Source organism: Mytilus trossulus, unplaced genomic scaffold (assembly GCF_036588685.1).
Source record: "Mytilus trossulus isolate FHL-02 unplaced genomic scaffold, PNRI_Mtr1.1.1.hap1 h1tg000429l__unscaffolded, whole genome shotgun sequence".
NCBI classification, from domain to species: domain Eukaryota; kingdom Metazoa; phylum Mollusca; class Bivalvia; order Mytilida; family Mytilidae; genus Mytilus; species Mytilus trossulus.
Window position 1 is genome coordinate 500,245 of NW_026963357.1, and position 19,314 is coordinate 519,558.

The 19,314-nt window shown below is 33.5% G+C and overlaps 1 protein-coding gene across 2 annotated transcripts in view; it reads left to right on the forward strand.

The window, feature by feature from the left end:
* LOC134702295 (uncharacterized) overlaps positions 1-19,314 on the forward strand; it is a 63,393-nt gene that overhangs the window by 38,003 nt on the left and 6,076 nt on the right. For both annotated transcript variants that reach the window (XM_063563278.1, XM_063563279.1), the window contains 4 exons: positions 2,016-2,699; positions 4,218-4,399; positions 7,103-8,341; positions 17,270-17,356. In XM_063563278.1, the coding sequence (XP_063419348.1) occupies positions 2,016-2,699; positions 4,218-4,399; positions 7,103-8,341; positions 17,270-17,356 (2,192 nt within the window). The remainder of the gene's footprint in view (positions 1-2,015; positions 2,700-4,217; positions 4,400-7,102; positions 8,342-17,269; positions 17,357-19,314) is intronic.

The following is a 19,314-nucleotide window of genomic DNA, read 5'->3' on the forward strand; positions in this document are numbered from 1 at the left end:
GAGATGTCTAGCATGTGAAGTGAAAGTGGGACACTATAACATCAATGACGTCTGTAGCTTTAATGTAATGACTATAAATAAAAAGAGATGGTAGGAGTGCCAGTGATCCAATTCTCCATCCAAGTCACAATATATAAACAATAAACAATTATAGATTAATGTAGCCAGCTTGACTAGCTTGCTAACTAAATGCCGGCATATTGATATCAATGAGTAAAACAAATATAGTACAATGTATCTATCAAAGCAAAAGTGCCATAAATTCGAAAAAGTAAAAAAAGTAAACATTTGAATAAAGCCTGTGTTAGATGTATGATGTGTGCTGTAAGTCTGTATATGTCTATTATTAATACACTCTTTGTATCTTATATGTATTCACATTAATAAATTACAATCCAGATCAGCAGGGTCATCTAGTACAAAGGATATTTTTTCACATTACATTAACATGTTCTCATCTCATATCTACATTTAAAGTACATTAAATATATATGAAAGAATAATTGATGGTTAAAAAACCTTAAAATCTTCAAATTGGTTGAAAAAATGCATGTTTATGTAAGACTTCCCTTAATTCGAATAGCTCTATTTACAGATATAGGCTCATATAAATTTGACTTTGGAAAAATTGTTATGAATCTGATGTATAAAATAAGTGTTCAGATGCTTATAATACTTAATATATAATACTCAAAAGCATTTAAAAAGCTAATTTTTGCAATATTTAAATTGTTTAGGCCTACATTTTGACAAATGAAAATATTTTATTTAAACTTAAAAAAAACCATCTACATGTCGATACTAAAGTGACCCTATAATATAATTCCACAAAATTTGGCCAACTATCTCATTCCCTAAGCGTATGTTATGTAAAGTTTTATTAAGATTGTTCAAGTTTCTCTGCTCTACTAGGTTCAAGGACACAGTTATTAACCTTTGGTTTTCGTTGTTTACGAATAAAGTCCCTAGTGTAAACAGTGTATAATTAGTTTTTTTATAAATTGTCCCAATTTGTTTCTTAGTATTTAATGCATGCAATAATAAGTAGGTGGATTATATGTTAAAAAAAATTGGGTGCTGAATCTTAAGGTAGATGGGGTGTCTAAATTATAATCCATAGAATCTTTTAATAATTTGCCAAAATGTAGTTCATATCCTGCTTGTTTAAAAACATTAATAAAAAGAATGGGTCACCGGACTTATTTTCACGCTACAGGTTGTTCAAAATTGTCAAGATTTTGTATAGATTATGCATGGATAACCCATTTTTTCGCCATAAAACGCAAACCACACCATAGAATTTTGAGATAAGATATGAAAAGATAGCTCTAATATTATGCTTTCAGACAAGAAAAAGAAAAAAATGGGGTCACTGGACTCGTTTTCTTGCTACATGTAAAAATGGGTAAATTCCTAACACATTCTATTGTAAAAGTAACACTATCTGAATTATCTGCCCTTGCATTTGAGTTGCCTCCCCTTATTTGACAAAGTTGGAAAAAAATGAATCAAACAAAATAATTCTTATTTTTGTAAAATACAATCATAAATATGATCAAACATGGCATTTTCTATATTATAATGAAAATAAATTCTTACACATGAATTACCTACTACTATAAAAATTTGCACATTTCATCAACGATCTAGACCTTGTTTTCTAGTATTTCAAAATCCAAGATGGAGGAAGACACTCTATCTACCTTAACACAGAATTGTCAATATTTTGAGATAGCTGGTAGACGTTTCTGTAATTTTGGTATTATTTGTTCCAATAGTACATTTGTAGTAGAACACTACACTATAAAATTATTTTTGAAATAGAGAAGGTGGGATTATTTTAATTTGAATTTATTGTCTTAAAGAAATGCACTACGAAATAACTGTGTTCTCAGGCCTATTGGTGTCATCAAACACATATTTCTTTTAATTTTTGTTTACTAATAATTCATTTCATATCTGTTTTAACACGTTTTAAGGGAAACATATAGCAGTTAAATTTGTTTTTATTATAGGTAACTATAAAGAAACTGAACTTAATGCAAGATTATTAAAACCATACGAAGAAAAACTAGCCAATAAGCATAGCTTAGCCAGCATTGTAAAAGCAGCCCACAATACCTTTAAGGACACCACTTCACCGACAGGTTTTGATGAATCAAAGATACCTTTATCAACATCTCAGCCTACAAAACTAAAACATCCACTAGACACTGAAGAAACACAAGAAGACTCTCAAATCGAAGGCCAAGTAGCCACTGTCTATACTGAAAAACCCTCAGAAGACACTCAAGTTAAACATTCAGACGGAGCTCATGAAATGGTTAAAGACAATACCCTCATAACCAATGTTTACAGACGTGTTGATGAATCAAATGATTCAATAATTTTTTCTCAACAGTGTGAAAAAATAAAATCTCCAGTAGTCACTCAAGTTGAACCTCCAGTAACCACTAAATCTAAAATAACCAACCAAGAGCAAGAAAACCTACTATTATCAAAAGCACATATGGATATCAAAGCCATGATGGACAAATCTAAAATTCATTTACATGACAAAGAGGAGTATGTCAACTTTTTATTATGGGATTTTGCAGGTGATGAAGAATTTTACCACACACACCAGACATTTCTGTCCCAAGATGCAATTTATCTCGTTGTTACAAAACTGAATGAGGCTGATGACAAAAATGCACAAGGTAAGTATTGATATATGATGTTTAAAACTTTTTTTTTACCAGATTTTCGAAAGAAAAAATCGGGCGCTGCTAAACAGTGTTCGTCCATTAACATGAAAATGCTGTGCTGAAATTATTTTCAAATTCAGGATGTCCACCTCTGATGAGCCAAACATTTTGTGAATTCACATTTTTTTCTTATACTGATTTTTAGATCTATATGACTACAAAAAATTAGTTTGTGAAGAAAAGCATCATATTGAGCTTCATTTGTTTTTTACAATCCCCCTTTGAAAATACCTTTTTTTCATGATTTTCCCATTATTCATCATAGTTTTCCTATTTTCAGGCTATAATCGTGAAAAAAAATCTCATTTATACAACTAAATTTTGTTTTTATACTTTCAATAAAGATGAAGTGGGCCTTGGAATAAATTAACTTAAAAAAAATATAGATAGGTGTTAAAATCAGAAAGTTGTATCATATTGTGATATTTTTTGTGGGTGAAATTACCATGTTGTCAATTTTGCTTACCCTTTCGGAGCACCTGATTTCACTCCCGGTATTTAGTGGAGTTTGTGTTGTTTCTTAATTATTATTTATAACTGTTGATGTAAATGTCCTTTGGTTTTGTGAGTCTTTATTTACTCTTGGGTTTTGACTGTTATCCTCTTTGTAAATTTAGGACTTTTAAGTACCAAATGCATATTATTCAAACGTGTTTGTTATAAGTAATTGAAAAATACATAAATTTGAAAAGAAAAAAAAATGATATGTGATGAACATGATTCTGGTATAATCATTACTTGTACCACTCACCAGTTTTCACAAAACTTGGCTAACAAGACTGACTTGATTACATTTACTTTAATTACATCTCTTTGAACAGAAACTGGGGTTCATGTATATCATGTATATATTAATTCAAATATATTTCCTTCTGTGCATTCGTCTGTAAGTCTTTTTTTGTTTGTTTCCTTATGGTAGCTTCAGTTCACCTTTATCAACACTTCTGTATGGATATTGTGTAATAGGGGCATTTATTTGACCAAATGTATTTAATTTTTTATTTTATAACATTATACTACATAAATCCTTCCGACAAACAGATGTGAAATCAATAAATATACTAGCTATGCAGTTTTAACTTATACAGGTTTAAGATTCAGCCTGTACATAATACTTATACATTTATATATTTTGCATTAGTATGTTATTTTGCATGTTCCTTTAGGCATCGAGTTTTTGATTATTATCTTGAACATCTATCATGTCTATATTTTATTACGCATAATGTTTACGTATAATTGGATTTTCTTACGGGAAGTCAGGGCTTTCTGTAGTTGGTATCAGGCTTCATATGAAAATACTATTCTATATTCGGTATTTCCCTATTCATCTATTAGACACAAAAATATTCGATGCTTATTAAATTCTTGTGGTATCAGGTGATAATATGATAATGTAAGCAACGGGTGGTATTAACTAAAATGAACACCTCTAGAAATTGCTGCATGCTACAATCATTTTTTTTGTAGAAATGTTTCAGTTGTGGATGAATTCAATACATTGCTACTGTAGACTTGATGATCAGCAAAATAAACCTGAAAGTGTTAAAATGGATGAGAGTACGGAAAAAGAGGAGACAAATATGTGTGATCCACCAGTAATTCTTGTTGGTTCACATAAAGACAAAGTCAGAAATTCAAAGGGAGAAACGGTATGTGAGATCACCAGCATACAGTTTTAAAATATTCATATCAAGTCAAAGCAGAAAAAAACATTTAATTGTATTACTGTACAAACAGAGTTAACTTTACATGACTGAATAAGATTTGGGTTACTATGATGGCAAAAGTCAAGAAATCAATATTTCTGAAAAGGAAGAGGCAAATTCGTTGAAAGTTGATTTAAATAATTAGAAAAACAAATGATACTTTCCAACAGTGTCATCTGGTTGTTTGAAGGAATTTAAACCTTTGTTAGTTATATTGTCCAATTTAATTTATACCATCACATTTGTCATGCTTGTTCTCTGTGTTCTTTATTTAAATTTGTTCATAGAGAAAGTCAACCCTTATTGATTTATTTACCTGAATAAACAAAATAATGTTTAATTAGATCAATTTATGTCTTGTTAGTTTTGCGACAAAGTTCACTGGTTTGATGCTTTGCCTTGACAAAGAACAGTACAGGATAACATGTGTTTAAAGCACACAAACCCTTAAAACATAGAACAATATGTTTTCAAAGCATACAAACCGTAGCAGCATACTGATTTTCATTCGCATATTCACACCACATCTTGAAGGATGTTAGATAAGATAAGTTCAAGACCAAACAGTCCTTCTTTACCCCTGATCGAAACGAGACTACTAGCCTTCGATTTGGATAAGCACAAAAAAAAGATCTTAAATATATATATAATATTTTAGTAGTTAATATTAATAACTGTGTTGGTAAAATTGACCAAAATAATGAAATGAACAGCAAAATACTCTACATCTACCAACAGTGTCATTGACCCTGTTGTTTTACAAATAATCACCATGTATACCAGACTTTATTGGAGTACTCTACATCTACCAACAGTGTCATTGACCCTGTTGTTTTACAAATAATCACCATGTATACCAGACTTTAATGTAGTACTCTACATCTACCAACAGTGTCATTGACCCTGTTGTTTTACAAATAATCACCATGTATACCAGACTTTAATGGAGTACTCTACATCTACCAAAAGTGTCATTGACCCTGTTGTTTTACAAATAATCACCATGTATACCAGACTTAAATGGAGTACTCTACATCTACCAACAGTGTCATTGACCCTGTTGTTTTACAAATAATCACCATGTATACCACTTTAATGGAGTACTCTACATCTACCAACGGTGTCATTGACCCTGTTGTTTTACAAATAATCACCATGTATACCAGACCTTAATGTAGTACTCTATACATATTAAAATAAAGTGTTAAGAGAGAAATAATCACTAAAATGATATAACATACATTGTTTCGATGTCAAATAATTGTAGACATTTGGTGTCGTAGTAATATAACTGATTCGATTGTTGATTAAATCGATGTCTTTGACCAATATGTATTATTGTTGACTACCAAATATGTGCTCTATGTAATTTCTTTTATTTTAAAAATGCATGTATTTTTGGAGACACTTAAATATTTCAGAACCTTTGTAATTGAATTTGGATAACCATACAAACGATAGTTCAGCACGTCCTGAAATAGCTTACAAACTCCATATTTAAATTCAGGGTATCCAAACATATAATCACCCAGCATCCCGGAAATAGTTTAGGAATACATATTTGAATTCTGGGTATCAATATAAAAAAGAAATTGTGATATGATTGCGAATGAGACAACTGTCCACAAGAGACCAAAATGACACAGACGTTAACAACTATAGGTCACCGTACAGCATTCAACAATGAGCAAAGCCCATACCGCATAGTCAGCTATAAAAGGCCCCGATAAGACAATGTAAAACAATTCAAACGAGAAAATTTACGGCCTTATGTATATAAAAAAAATGAACGAAAAACAAATATGTAACACATAAACAAACGACAACCACTGAATTACAGGCTCCTGACTTGGGAAAGACACATACATAAATAATGTGGCGGGGTTAAACATGTTAGCGGGATCCGAACCCTCCCCCTAACCTGGGACAGTGGTATAACAGTACGTACAACATAAGAACGAACTATAAAAATCAGTTGAAAAAGGCTGAACTCATGAGATGGACAAAAATACAAGTGGATGTGGCCGGGGTACTTATACATCCCAACACAAAAAGACACAATACATATTATCATTCAGCACCTCAAGAAAAAGTTCAGGACCTCGAAAATTTGCTTGCTGATTGCCTTTTATCCTGAAATGTTTCAGGACCTTCATTATTCTATTTGAGGATAATTCGAGTATGGACTTACACAAATAATTGATGATAGGATAGAAATTGCTTTATTTCAGGAGGTCGTTTAATTCATATTCGTTAGGTATTAGATGATCAACAGAATTCGAATCCAGGATATCCTAAAGAATTGATGAAAGTCCCCAAGTATTTCAGGTCATCCATAATTTGCTATATAAATTATGACGATTTACAATAACATATGTACATAACAGACGGACTTGAAACTTCTAGAATGCCCACCCAATATGATGAGTCAGAAATAAAAAGAAAGGTCGCCCATCGATTTTTGAAATTTTCAAAACGGTCATAAAAGAGGGGCGAACGATACATGAGGGATATTAAATATACATGTAGATATTCCCTTTCTAATATATTTATGTCAGTTAACCTCATAGTATAATTTTTAACATTGACATGTTTTGTTAGGTTTCCTTTATCACATAATTAGTAATTAAATTACTTTCATTACAGATGGGGATTAAATGCAAGAAGCAGATTGAAAACTATATGAAAGGTGTTTCAGATTATGCCTGTGGACATATACGATCTGAATACTTCATTTCAAATACAAAAGATGATGATAGTGTATTCCAGAAAATAAAACAGGACATATTAAACTTAGCCAGAGGAATGAAATCATGGAATAAAGCCTACCCATTGAAATTTACACAACTGGAAAAAAGTCTTCAAGAGAAGATGCTGGAGTTACAAATTCCAATTATAACTTTCAATGAACTGATGAAAATCTCTCTTGAAACACCAATGCCAATGAATGATGAGGAACTTAAGTTGTTTTTGAAACTTCACCATGAATTAAGAGCTATAGTTTATTTTGGGGATCTTCCTGATTTTATTATTTTAGATACACAGTGGCTGTCGGACGCTTTTAAATGCATAGTAACAGCAGAGAAATTTCAATTTGATGTAAGCAGACATAAAATGAAGGACAAACTGGAGGATTTAAATGTTAGAGGAATATTACATACTGAGGTTTTGGACGATATTTTTAAAGATAAAAGAAATGTTTTGTATAAACATGAGCAACATAAAGATGATATCCTTAATATTATGGAGAAGTTTGATATCATTATACCTGCAACCCGAGAAAGTGCTGATGAAAAACCTTGCTACTATGTTCCTTGCATGGTAAAATCACAATCCGAGTATGACACATTTAAGATGTTGAATGTAACCAAAGATACCTGTCAGAAATCCACATGGTTATGTTTCAAATTTAGGTTCTTACCACCACATCTAATTAATCATTTAATTGCTTCACTGAGTCGAGTGTTCGAAGTTGCACAACTGACTGTCCCTAATCATAAGAAATTGCAAGTTGCTCTTTTTAAAGACAATGTGGTATTTGAGTTAAAGCAGACAAAATTGAGAAAATTGCTTTTAATGAAATTTCAAAATATAATTCAGGTTCAGGTTCTGGAATTTGGAACAGGTGCTGTTATCAAAAGAGGTTTGTTCAAAGACATTGGCGACTTTGTAACAGACGAATTACAAAAGATAATACATACAAGATTCAAAATGCCAAATGTAGAGTTTGAGAAAAAGTTTGATTGTGGCCTTACAGAACCAGAACTAGTGACAGGATCTAATGAATTTAGTGAGGAGGAGATAACAGAATATCTTTGTGGGTCATGTACAACACTTCATCCATTTATTGGCGAATGGTCAAAAGAAGGACATGAAGTGCTGTCTGTAAGTGAAAGTTTAAATTAAAAGTTTGATAATCATTGTAATTATATATATACGTACATCTGAACTCAGCAGCCGTCGAGGCTATAAATGTCGAGGTTAACTTCTAATATCGTATACAGAGTTCCCTCGGTATTCTCGACATTCTCCTGGCGGCGAAAAGTAAATATCAAAATTAAATCAAGAAAACAAATGAATTAAAATTACTGTCTCTCAAATTCAAACTTAAACTTAAAACTTTAGCACAGTCACTTGCTTCCAGACTAGTTATCTTTCGATTAAATCCCAATTAGTCTATTTCGATAATTAACAGTGTCTATATTTTCCGCGCACTTGTTCACATAGTAAATAATTGTTTTTTGCACTTAGCCAATTAAATCAAGCCTATTCGTAAAGTCCATAATAAATCTGAACAGTTAATAGATTACGCATTATTTAGTCCATTTTATTATATTTTCCCTGGCTCTTCTGGCTGCTTCTCGGTTTGGCAATATCCGGCTTGTCGTCGCACTTGGTTCTTTCTTCTGTCGAGCTTCTTCGTCCTTTGATGTTTCGATGTTTGTACAAAGTTCAAAAGGATACAACTTGACAATCGGACGTGATGTAGTTCCAGTTTTGGTTCGAATAATAGCGGAACGAACTAGACCATCGTTTCTTTTGGTTAGTTATTCCAATATCCCGGTTTTCAACATTATTCTTCTGTTTTCATCATGAATCTGAACTATATCGCCTATTCTGATTATAGTGGAATTGTTTCCCGTTTTCTTGTGGAATTCACGCAATGACGTCAAATACTCTGTTTTCCATCTGTTCCAGAATTGTTGTAATAGTAATGATTGTCTTTGCACACATTTGATAAACTTTGTTTTGTTCATAAATGTCTCATTAAACATGTCAATTTCACGAGTATCCATGTACGGTAATGTATTTATCCTAGATCCATAAAGAAGATGAGCTGGTGTAAGTTGTTGAAGATCCTCCGGGTCTGAAGACACATATGTTAAGGGTCAATCATTTAAGACGGATTCTATCTCTTTAACAATTGTCTAAAGAGTCTCTAAATTTACAAGTGATTTTCCTAGTACTTTTTTCAAATTCGTTTTCGTCATTCCAATAAGACGCTCCCACCATCCACCAAACCATGGAGCTCGTTTAGGGATGAAAAACCAGTCGATTCCTTGTGCTGATAATGTCTCTTTTAAATGTTTTTAAATTACAAAGTTGTTTGATGTCTTCTGACGCTGATACAAAAGTAGAACTATTGTCTGTCATAACTTCTTTTGGTAACGATTTTCTGCTTGAAAAGCGCAGAAAGGCTTGTAGAAATGTTTCTTCTGACAAATTTGTAACGACTTCCAGGTGTTTCGCTCTAGTAGAGGCGCAAGTGAATAAACATATGTAGACTTTCTTTATGACATTTTCGTTATCTTTTACTTGTAATGAGCCTATGAAATCTATCCCTGTAGCTGTAAAAGGGTCAGCATCTTGTAGTCGAATTTAAGGCAATGGCGGCGGATCCGGTGCTGCATATGGTTGTCCAACAGTCTTTCTACAAGTAACACATTTCCTGAGTGTTTTACGAACAAACTGGCGGATTCATGTATCCAAAACCTTTGTCTCAAATGTACGATTGTGGCATTTACTCTGGAATGACAAATTCTTTCATGGGCATCTAATACAATAAGTTTAGAAATTGTATGATCGTTAGGTAAGATATATGGAAATTTGGTGGACTCCGATAAGGATGCATTCTGGATTCTTCCTCCACATCTGATAATGTTTTTGCCGTCAAGAAATAATCTTAATTGTCTGATTCTCGGTAAACATTTCCGTGATTTACTGTTATACTTCAATGCGTTATATTCCGTAGCAAAAGCCGTTTCCTGACAATTTCGAATCCATAACTCAACAGATTTGGATAATTCACTTGGTTTTAAATGTTCTAGTGTCCTTAAACTTTTTTCAATTCTACAGTTTTCTATAAATCGCAGTACATATGACGTGATACGTAACAGTTTCTGGTACGACGAATAACGTTCAATATCAATAATAAAGTTAATTCCAAATTCCAAATTTTACAAATCGAATTGTACTTTCATTTTCTGTTAACAAAACTGATAAAGATGTGTCGATTAATGTTGATTTTAGGTATGTTGAACTGTCTGTTAACCAATGCGGACCTTTAATCCATAATGTGTTGTTTGTGTATTGTTCGGTCGTTATCCATCGTGTTTCTAGATCAGCTGGGTTATCGCTTGTATGGCAATACTTCCATTCCCATGATTTTGTCAATTCGTTTATTTCGTTCACACGATTTTGTATGAAACGTTTTAATGTCTTTGTTGACTTAAGCCAGTGTAAAACAATCTGGCTATCTGGCCAAAATGTGATGTTTTCGCACTCCAACATTGATTGAAGGTGTGCTCCGATTACGGCTGCCATTAACTCAAGTTGTGGGAGTGTCAGTTCCTTTAACGGAGCTTCTCGTGACTTTGCCATTGCAAGTGCTGTCTCTTGTCCATTACATATCCTACCGCACCATATGCCTTTGTACTTGCGTCAACAAATATGTGAAGACTGTGTAGTGTTGATCCTGTAGTCTCAGTGAAATAATATCGAGGAAATACTGTTTGTGTAGCGGTCTCAATATTCTCGCGTATACCGATCCATTGGTTACATAGGTCTCCTTCTATTATACTGTCCCATTGTAATCAAAGTTTCCATATTTCTTGCAACAAAATTTGAGCCGTTATTGTCACTGGACTCAGTAATCCTATCGGATCGTAAATTCCTGACGAATATCTCAATATTTCTCGTTTAGTTACAAGTTTTGTCGTACTTTCTTCCTTGCATTTGTGTTGATAGAAAAGATAATCTGTGTAACTATTCCATCTCATTCCCAATACTTTCGTGTCTGTGTCCGTGTCTAAAACATTCTGAGATACTGCTTGTTGTCGTACCTTTATGCTGTTCGAATTCCAAGACCTCAAATAAAATCCTGCCTTACTCATCATTTCCTTTGCTTGCTCAACGAAGTTTAAAGCGACACTCTCTCTGTCAATTCTAGTCAAAATGTTATCCACATATAAATCACGTTCAAGCATTCTTGCGGTATTACTGTTGGTTTGCTGTAAATGTTTCAACAGAGTAGCGCTCAAGATAAATGGTGAGCAAGTTGCTCTTAATAGTACTACTTTAAATGTATACGTCATTAACGGACTGGTTACGTCTGAATGGTTACTTAACCATATAAATCGTGTTACATCTCGGTCGTCTTTGTTGAGTCCTACCTGTAAAAAAGCCTTCTCAATATCGGTAGTGATAGCATAACGATGAAGTCTAAATCTTACCAAGATCTTGGATAAGTCGTTACATCTGGAGGAGTCTTTTTTTAGCAATCATTCAGACTAGGTTGATTTTGATACATCTTACAACTGCAGTCATACACTATACGTATTGGTGTTGTACTGGAATCTTTCTTAACAACGGCATGGTGTGGTATATAATGTACCTTGTGAATTGTTGGTTCTCATTCATCAACCCTCTCAATAAATCCACGACGTTCCTGTTCTTTTATAAAATCTTCGTATTTCTTTAACATGGTCACATCTTTGCCTATTCTTCTGATAACATTCTCCGTTCGTTCTCCTTTTTGCAACATCATAATTTGACGGTAATTCTTCGTAATCTTGTTTCCATGGTAATTTCGCCGAATACCTATCTCCTAGAAATTCAATTGATGACTCCGGATTGTCTTTCAAATAATTTGTCTCTTTCTCTTGATTTTCGGATGAATCTATGCCTATCGATTCAAGTTTCCAGAACGCTTCCAAGTTAAATTCTTCTGATTTGTGCGAAACTAGTTAAAGATGCCAGCTGTCGTAGACGAACGTGCTATACCTGACTGTAAGGGTCCTTACAGCAAATACCCAAGCTTTGATCTTACCGCGGTCGGTCCATCTCCTTGTATAACCTCGTCTTCAATAAGATCTCAATAATAGTCGGCACCAATAAGTAAAGAAATTTCAAAAGAATCTTATTTGGTAACTGGATGAGCGAGTCTCAATCCTTTTAGATAGTTCATATCTCGGTTAACGTTGCGCATGTGATTCTGAAGTGGGACTGCTATTGTAGGTAAAATTAGAACTTCAATTGGAAATTTATGTTTATTTCCTGTTTCAATGTGCACGGTGGATTTACGTAGTTCTCTCGTAATGGTGTTTTCCTTTCCAAATGCCGATAGGTGTACAACTTCAAGTCCTTCAGTTTTCAAATTCAATTTTTTCGCTAGATCATCTGTTAAAAAAGATCTTTGTGCACCTTCATCAAATAAAATATTCGTATCCGTACATATACTACCTGACCATACAGGAGCTACAGCCGTCTTCAATAGCACAGTTGTGCGCATCTGTGTCGATGAATGTAAAATGTTCGTATCTTCCTTGTTTTCAGTAGTATTGATGAGACTTACAGATGTAGATTGATTCTGACTTTGATTATTCTGTAGATCTGGGTTGTTTGTAGTTTCCCTGTTACCATGGTTACTTACATTACATAAGCTGGAATGGTGTCTCTTGTCACAGTGTCTACACGTTATTTTAGATTTACACTCATTAGCATGATGATTTCCTTAACAAATACAGCACAAATTGTCTCGTTTGACTTTAGATATGCGGGCTTTATGATCACTAATCTTGGTACAGTATGTTGGTGGATGTATGTCTCTCACATGGTCTCTCCTTAATATTCTGGGGCTGGCTTTTCTTCGCGTTGTGTGTTGTATTTCCTTGTGGTGAATTATTTCCTGTGTGAAATGTGCTTATAGATGAGTTCGCAAACTGATGATATATAGAAACAAGATAAGTACCTGTATTTTGTCCTGCCTCTATGATTTGAATTTCTTTCTGTATACTCCTCCTCAAATCTTTCAAATTCCAACTTGACGGTCCGTGTTGTCTTGCTAGGTTTTGGCGTATTTCTGCGGGCAACTTGTTCAGAATAACGGGTACCAGTAATGAACCATAAGTGTCTGTAGTCTGTCCGAGTGACTCTAGACCTCGTACGTAAGTTTCAGTTTTGTCATAATAATTGCGGAGGCTTACTAAAGTATAAATCGGCGGCGAAATCTCAAGTAGAGCTTGCATGTATGTTTGTATTATAGTATGTATCTGTCCATACCTCTCTTGTAACAACGAAATAGCTTTGCCGTAGTTAGTGTTTGTCATCGAAAAACCTGATATGGTCTGAAACGCTTCTCCCTGTAGTAGTGACCTTAAGAAGTTAAACTTCTGTGCGTCGCTGAGTGTTGGATTTGTGTGTATAGATGTCTCATTTGATTCCCAAAAGGATTGCCAATCTAAAATATTCCCTTTAAACGTAGGCATGTTCAACTTTGGTAATTTGTGGTATTGATTATTTGTGCTAGAAGACGAATGTAAACTTGGAATATGCATAGACGGGTTCGTAGTAGGAATAGTCTCTGATATAGCGGGGTTATTTGTATAAAACGAGACTGCATTCGATTGTACATGAGATGTCGATGTGAAACAATTGGCGTGCGGGTTCAATTGAGAGAAGTCGCTTGCGGGTACACTTTTTGCTGTAGGTGAAATCAAGGTATGCATGGGTGTATAAGAGGGAGTAACGTGACTAGCTTGAAAAACTGTAGTATTGACGGGTGAATTATGACTTTTCGGGAGGGGTTAATGAGTTTTCTAATTTGACGAATTTTTTAATCTAAATTAAACATGTACTCATCTGTTTGTTGAATTTCATCCACCACGTCTTCATCCGAGCTTGCTTCCACAATTTTATCAGTCAAATCTTTAAGAATATCCTTTTTCTGTAACACGGAATCTAAAATAGCTGTGACGTCCCCAATTTCTATTTCGGAAAGGTCTCGTATCTCACCAAAATTCTTCCAAAGTCTTGTAATTGCTCCTTTATGTCCGGAACGAACGGCTTTCAGCTTTGTGTCCATTTTCTCTTTTGGTCACGGCACCATAAATGTCGAGGCTAACTTCTAATATCGTATACAGAAAGCAATAACAACCATACAGTTTGACGTTTACTCCCGTATATCAGAACTGCTAAGGCGACGTATACCACTGACGTCAACCCTAGATACATAACAGTAAAACGCGACGTCTTGACTCCCGCGGTATTCTCGACAGCAGCAGATACATACAAGCCACAGAATTATAAGTATATTATAAGTACCTCTGAACCACTGATGAATCTACAATAGATTGCATCATTCGGATCACCAGCAGTGATGGTGATACAAGGTTGTCAATACATTCTGTATATATAACTCATCATAACATCAGCCCAACAATGTTATATCCTATTTTTTTTGTCAGGGGCGATTCCAGGATTTTGGAAGGGGCAAATTTACTTTCGTTATTTATGTACCAAAAGTTTTTCCCTGAAACATAAATTATCTTTTATCCTGAAAAAATAGGCTCTATGGACATTTATATGTTTACAAAAATATTTTCCTCGTGACATAGAATTTGTGAATAGAGTAGGACAGTGTTATTTGAATGTCATTATAAGTCAATCATTGAAGCATTGACCTTTAGCTCTGTACTCATGTTTTCAAAGTTTTCAATACATTGACGTGCCATTTTAAACAAATCATATCTTATGTCTTCATACATAGGGCAAACCATTTCGTGTTCAATGACAAACGTGTATACCATAATGCGGAAACGTAAAATCTAAAATTTATAAAACAAATGAAAGCTTACGTCAATAGATATAAACAATTCACCAAAGTTGTATGCAAATTGAATAAAGCATTTTTGAGTCAATGTCCCACATGTTGACGACGAATGGACGGATGGACATTGGAAACTATCAACTATACATGTACATATATGTTACAGTAAATTTGTAAAATCATGGATTTGGTAAAAAAAAATTGAATATAGGGAATTCTTTGATATGCTGAATCTAACCAAGTATTAAGTTTTTGGATTTTGGGCCCTGTTTTTAAATTGGTTCACATTGAGATCCAAAGGGTCCAAAAATTAAACATTGTTTGATTTTATCAAAAAATAAATTATTGGAGTTCTTTGATATGCAGAGTCTAATCGTGTATTTAGATTTTTTATTTTTGGTCTCGTTTTCAAATTGGTCTACATTAAGGTAAAAAAATAAACTGTGTTTGATTTCAACAAAAATTGAATTCTTGGGGTTCTTTGATATGCTGAATCTTAACATGTTTTTAGAGTTTTGATTATAGGGCCAGTTTTTAAGTTGGTCCAAATCAGGGTGGAAGTCATTCACTTTTGTTTGATTTCAACAAAAAATGAATGTTTTGGGTACTTTGATATGCTGAATCCAACCATGTATTTATAATTTTTATTTTTTGACCCTGTTATCAAATTGGCCCTCATTGAGGTCAAAAGGGTCCAAAATAAAACTTTGTCTATTCAAACTGAATTCTTGGGATTCTTTGATATGCTGATACTAACCATGTATTTAAATTCTGGATAATGGACCATAACAGGTAAATAGATATAGGAAGATGTGGTGTGAGTGCCAATGAGACAACTCTCCATCCAAATAACAATTTAAAAATTAAACCATTATAGGTTAAAGTACGGCCTTTAACACTGAGCCTTGGCTCACATCGAACAACAAGCTATAAAGGGCCCAAAATTACTAGTGTAAAACCATTCAAACGGGAAAACCAACGGTCTAATCTATATAAACAAAACGAGAAACGAGAAACACGTATATATTACAACAACAAACGACAACTACTGTACATCAGATTCCTGACTTAGGACAGGTGCAAACATTTGCAGCGGGATAAAACGTTTTAATGGATCCAAACCTTCTCCCTTTTTCTGAAACAATAGCATAACATCACAACAGAGAAAAACATACGATAAAATATCAATTGGCAGACTTAACTCAATCAAAAAACGTATGATTACACAATGAACGAATAAATTTGATCTGCGATATCTGTATACAAATGCACAGTTAATTAAATATAAGAGACAAACATTCATGACCAAAAGGCTAACAAACAAATTCAAACACACTGAGAAATATTTAACAAATCAATGTTCACTTCAGAAAAAAAACGGTTTTTTATAATCTTGAAGTTTATACAAATGTTGTAAGAATAAGTGAAGAATTGAAGATATTACAAATAATCAAAGCTGGTGTACAGACAAGATCCATATAAATAAAAAATGACAAAAAAGCATTATAAACAGTATCAACAGGTCGAATTAACAAGAAAATACGATTTGAGAGTACTCGCAGTTACTGACAGCTAGTTAAAAGCCAAAACCAATTAATAGTAAAAAATCATGCATCAGAGACTAAAATCGACTAAAACACATCACAGGGATTTAGTATTTTAACGTCATTAATAGTCAAAGAAGACTTGACTTGTGCAATGCCAAAAATAAATGTTTCGACAGGTAGTAGTATAGTGAAGAGCGACTTCTATAGAAATAAAAGTTAACGTGTCTGTGTCTCTATACAGAGTTGTATCAAACTTGAATGTAGTGTCCATACTTGCCCCATCTGTTTAGGGTTCAACCTCTGTGGTCATATCAAGCTGCACCCTCTAGAGCATTTTATTATGTTTTATGGCGGCCATCTTTGAAATACCTGATGTATTGAAATGTCTCGGTGGCTCGCAACACCTTGCAATACCATGTCAACTTTAGTGCTTTTATCATGTTTGTCATCAAACACATATTTGTTTACAAATCTGAAGAACTATTGTTGTCAAATAGCAAATTATCCAAGTAGACTTGAAGCAAATGTGATTTCCTTGTTTGGCTTTGGAAAGCTGTAATGTGTTTCAATAATGTTTTATAGATTTAAGTACAGTGCTATCGTTTTTAGAAAGCGGTGATTATCAAATAACGATAATGTTTATTTTGCAAATGATTTTAGTTGTCAAAGAGTCCTGAAGATATTCCCAGATATTATCCTAACGCAGAAAGCTTGGGACAAATCCAAACTACGGGTACATCCACCAAGGTAACAAGCTACTTTTTGAAGCTTATAAGTTAGCATAGATTATTATGTATATGACTTGCAGTAATTATTACACATTTAAGATAAGATAATCTAATGTTGATTGTATTACTTTATAGATTGATAAAGCATCCTATGACATATTGGTAACTGTTGGAATGAAAACAAGTCAGAAAACTCATGTTAATTCAATATAAGTTGAATTAAGTTGTTTCTCGTGATAATTCTTATCTCATCTGACCATTTGAGCTTTGGCTATAGTTTTATATATCCGTTGTCCTTGAACGTTAACGAAATGTCATCTGGTTTCATAATAACAACACAGTTTAAATAAAGCAAACTTTCTTACGATTAAACATTTTACCAGTGAAAATTGATTGTTAGCTATCATTTTGAAAAATCTAGGTTTTTCAGTTTATCGCATAGCCAAAAATATAACGAAGATCAGTCAGAAGGCTGTTATTCATCCGTCGTTGTTAACTTTTACTAAAATTTTCTCCTTTTAAAACACTGGGCCAAAGATAATCAAACTTCGCCACAATCAGCATTGGGGTATCTTGTTAAAAAATGTGTCCGATGTCGGATGACCCCGCCAACCAACCAAGATGGCCACCATGGCTAAAAATAGAACATGGAGGTAAAAGGTTGTTATCAGCCTATATCTCTGTAACCAAAGTATTTACAGCAAAGCCTACATGAGGTTTAAAATGTAAATCCGGTCTAGATTTATGTGCCGTGAAACTTTCAGATGAATCAGACTTTCAGTTCTTGGGTTGCTGCCCCTGAATAAGTAATTCCTTAGGAAGTTTTCCTGTTTTTGGTTATTATCTTCAATAATATTATAAATAGAGATAAAGTGTAAACAGCAATGATGTGCAGCAATGTAAGATTTACAAATATGTCCACATGCCCAAAATGAACCCATTAGAATTTTCAACAAATTTCATAAATTTGGTTAAATCAAAGTATTTTTTTCCAAAAAAATCGGTAAAGTAAAATCTACAAACACATCACCATCACCAAAACACAATTTTGACATGAATTCATCGGTGTCGTTGATTGATATACACATAGACCAAGGGGAGCGACATAGGCAATAGGTCCCAACATATACCAAACAAACTCATCATAGATACCAGGATTTAATTTTGCAATTACGCCAGACACGCGTTCGACTACAACAGTTTCACGAGTGAAGCTCCAATCTAAAAGGTTAAAAAGCTCAAATAATGAAGAGCATTGAGGACCAAATTTCGTCAACATTGGGCCAAATACAGCTAAGGTTATCTATTCCTGAGGTAGAAATGCCTAAGCATTTCAAAAATTCGAAGTTTTTGTGAACAGTTAATTCATAAATATTTCCATATCAATGATAATTCATGTCGACACAGACGTGCAAATGATAGCTTGGACATATGCTTCATGTATTAAGTTGAATTTTTGTCCCCACAAACATGCATATTTAATTAACAGACCATCAACGGTCGGTTGATAGAATTAACAGAGACAGCTCGGTGTGATCGATTTATTAATTAGTAATTACTCATATTCATCAATGATGATATAATGTAAGGTACGCTTCAACAGACAATGGCATATAAATGCAACCTAAAGAAATTGTTGCAAGATTTTTTTTATATTAAGTATAGATAGATCCTCTTATCTGGTAAATACTGCCATATAATAGAAAAACAAAGTAAAGTTTCAGTTATACGGCCAAGTAAGTTTAACATCGGATGAGCGAACTTAAATATCACTTTCAAGTTAAGAGATATGTTTTTTTTCTGAAACAAGTTCTTGTGACAATCCACAATAACTTGCTATCACCCGATGTTCAGTACTTCAGTACTTGGATTGAAAATGTCATTGATTATTAATAAAAAGAATATACATAGAACATGAGTACATCTTTAAAAGTGTTACATTAAAGGTCTCAAATTGATTGTTTTGGAAAAGTTTTA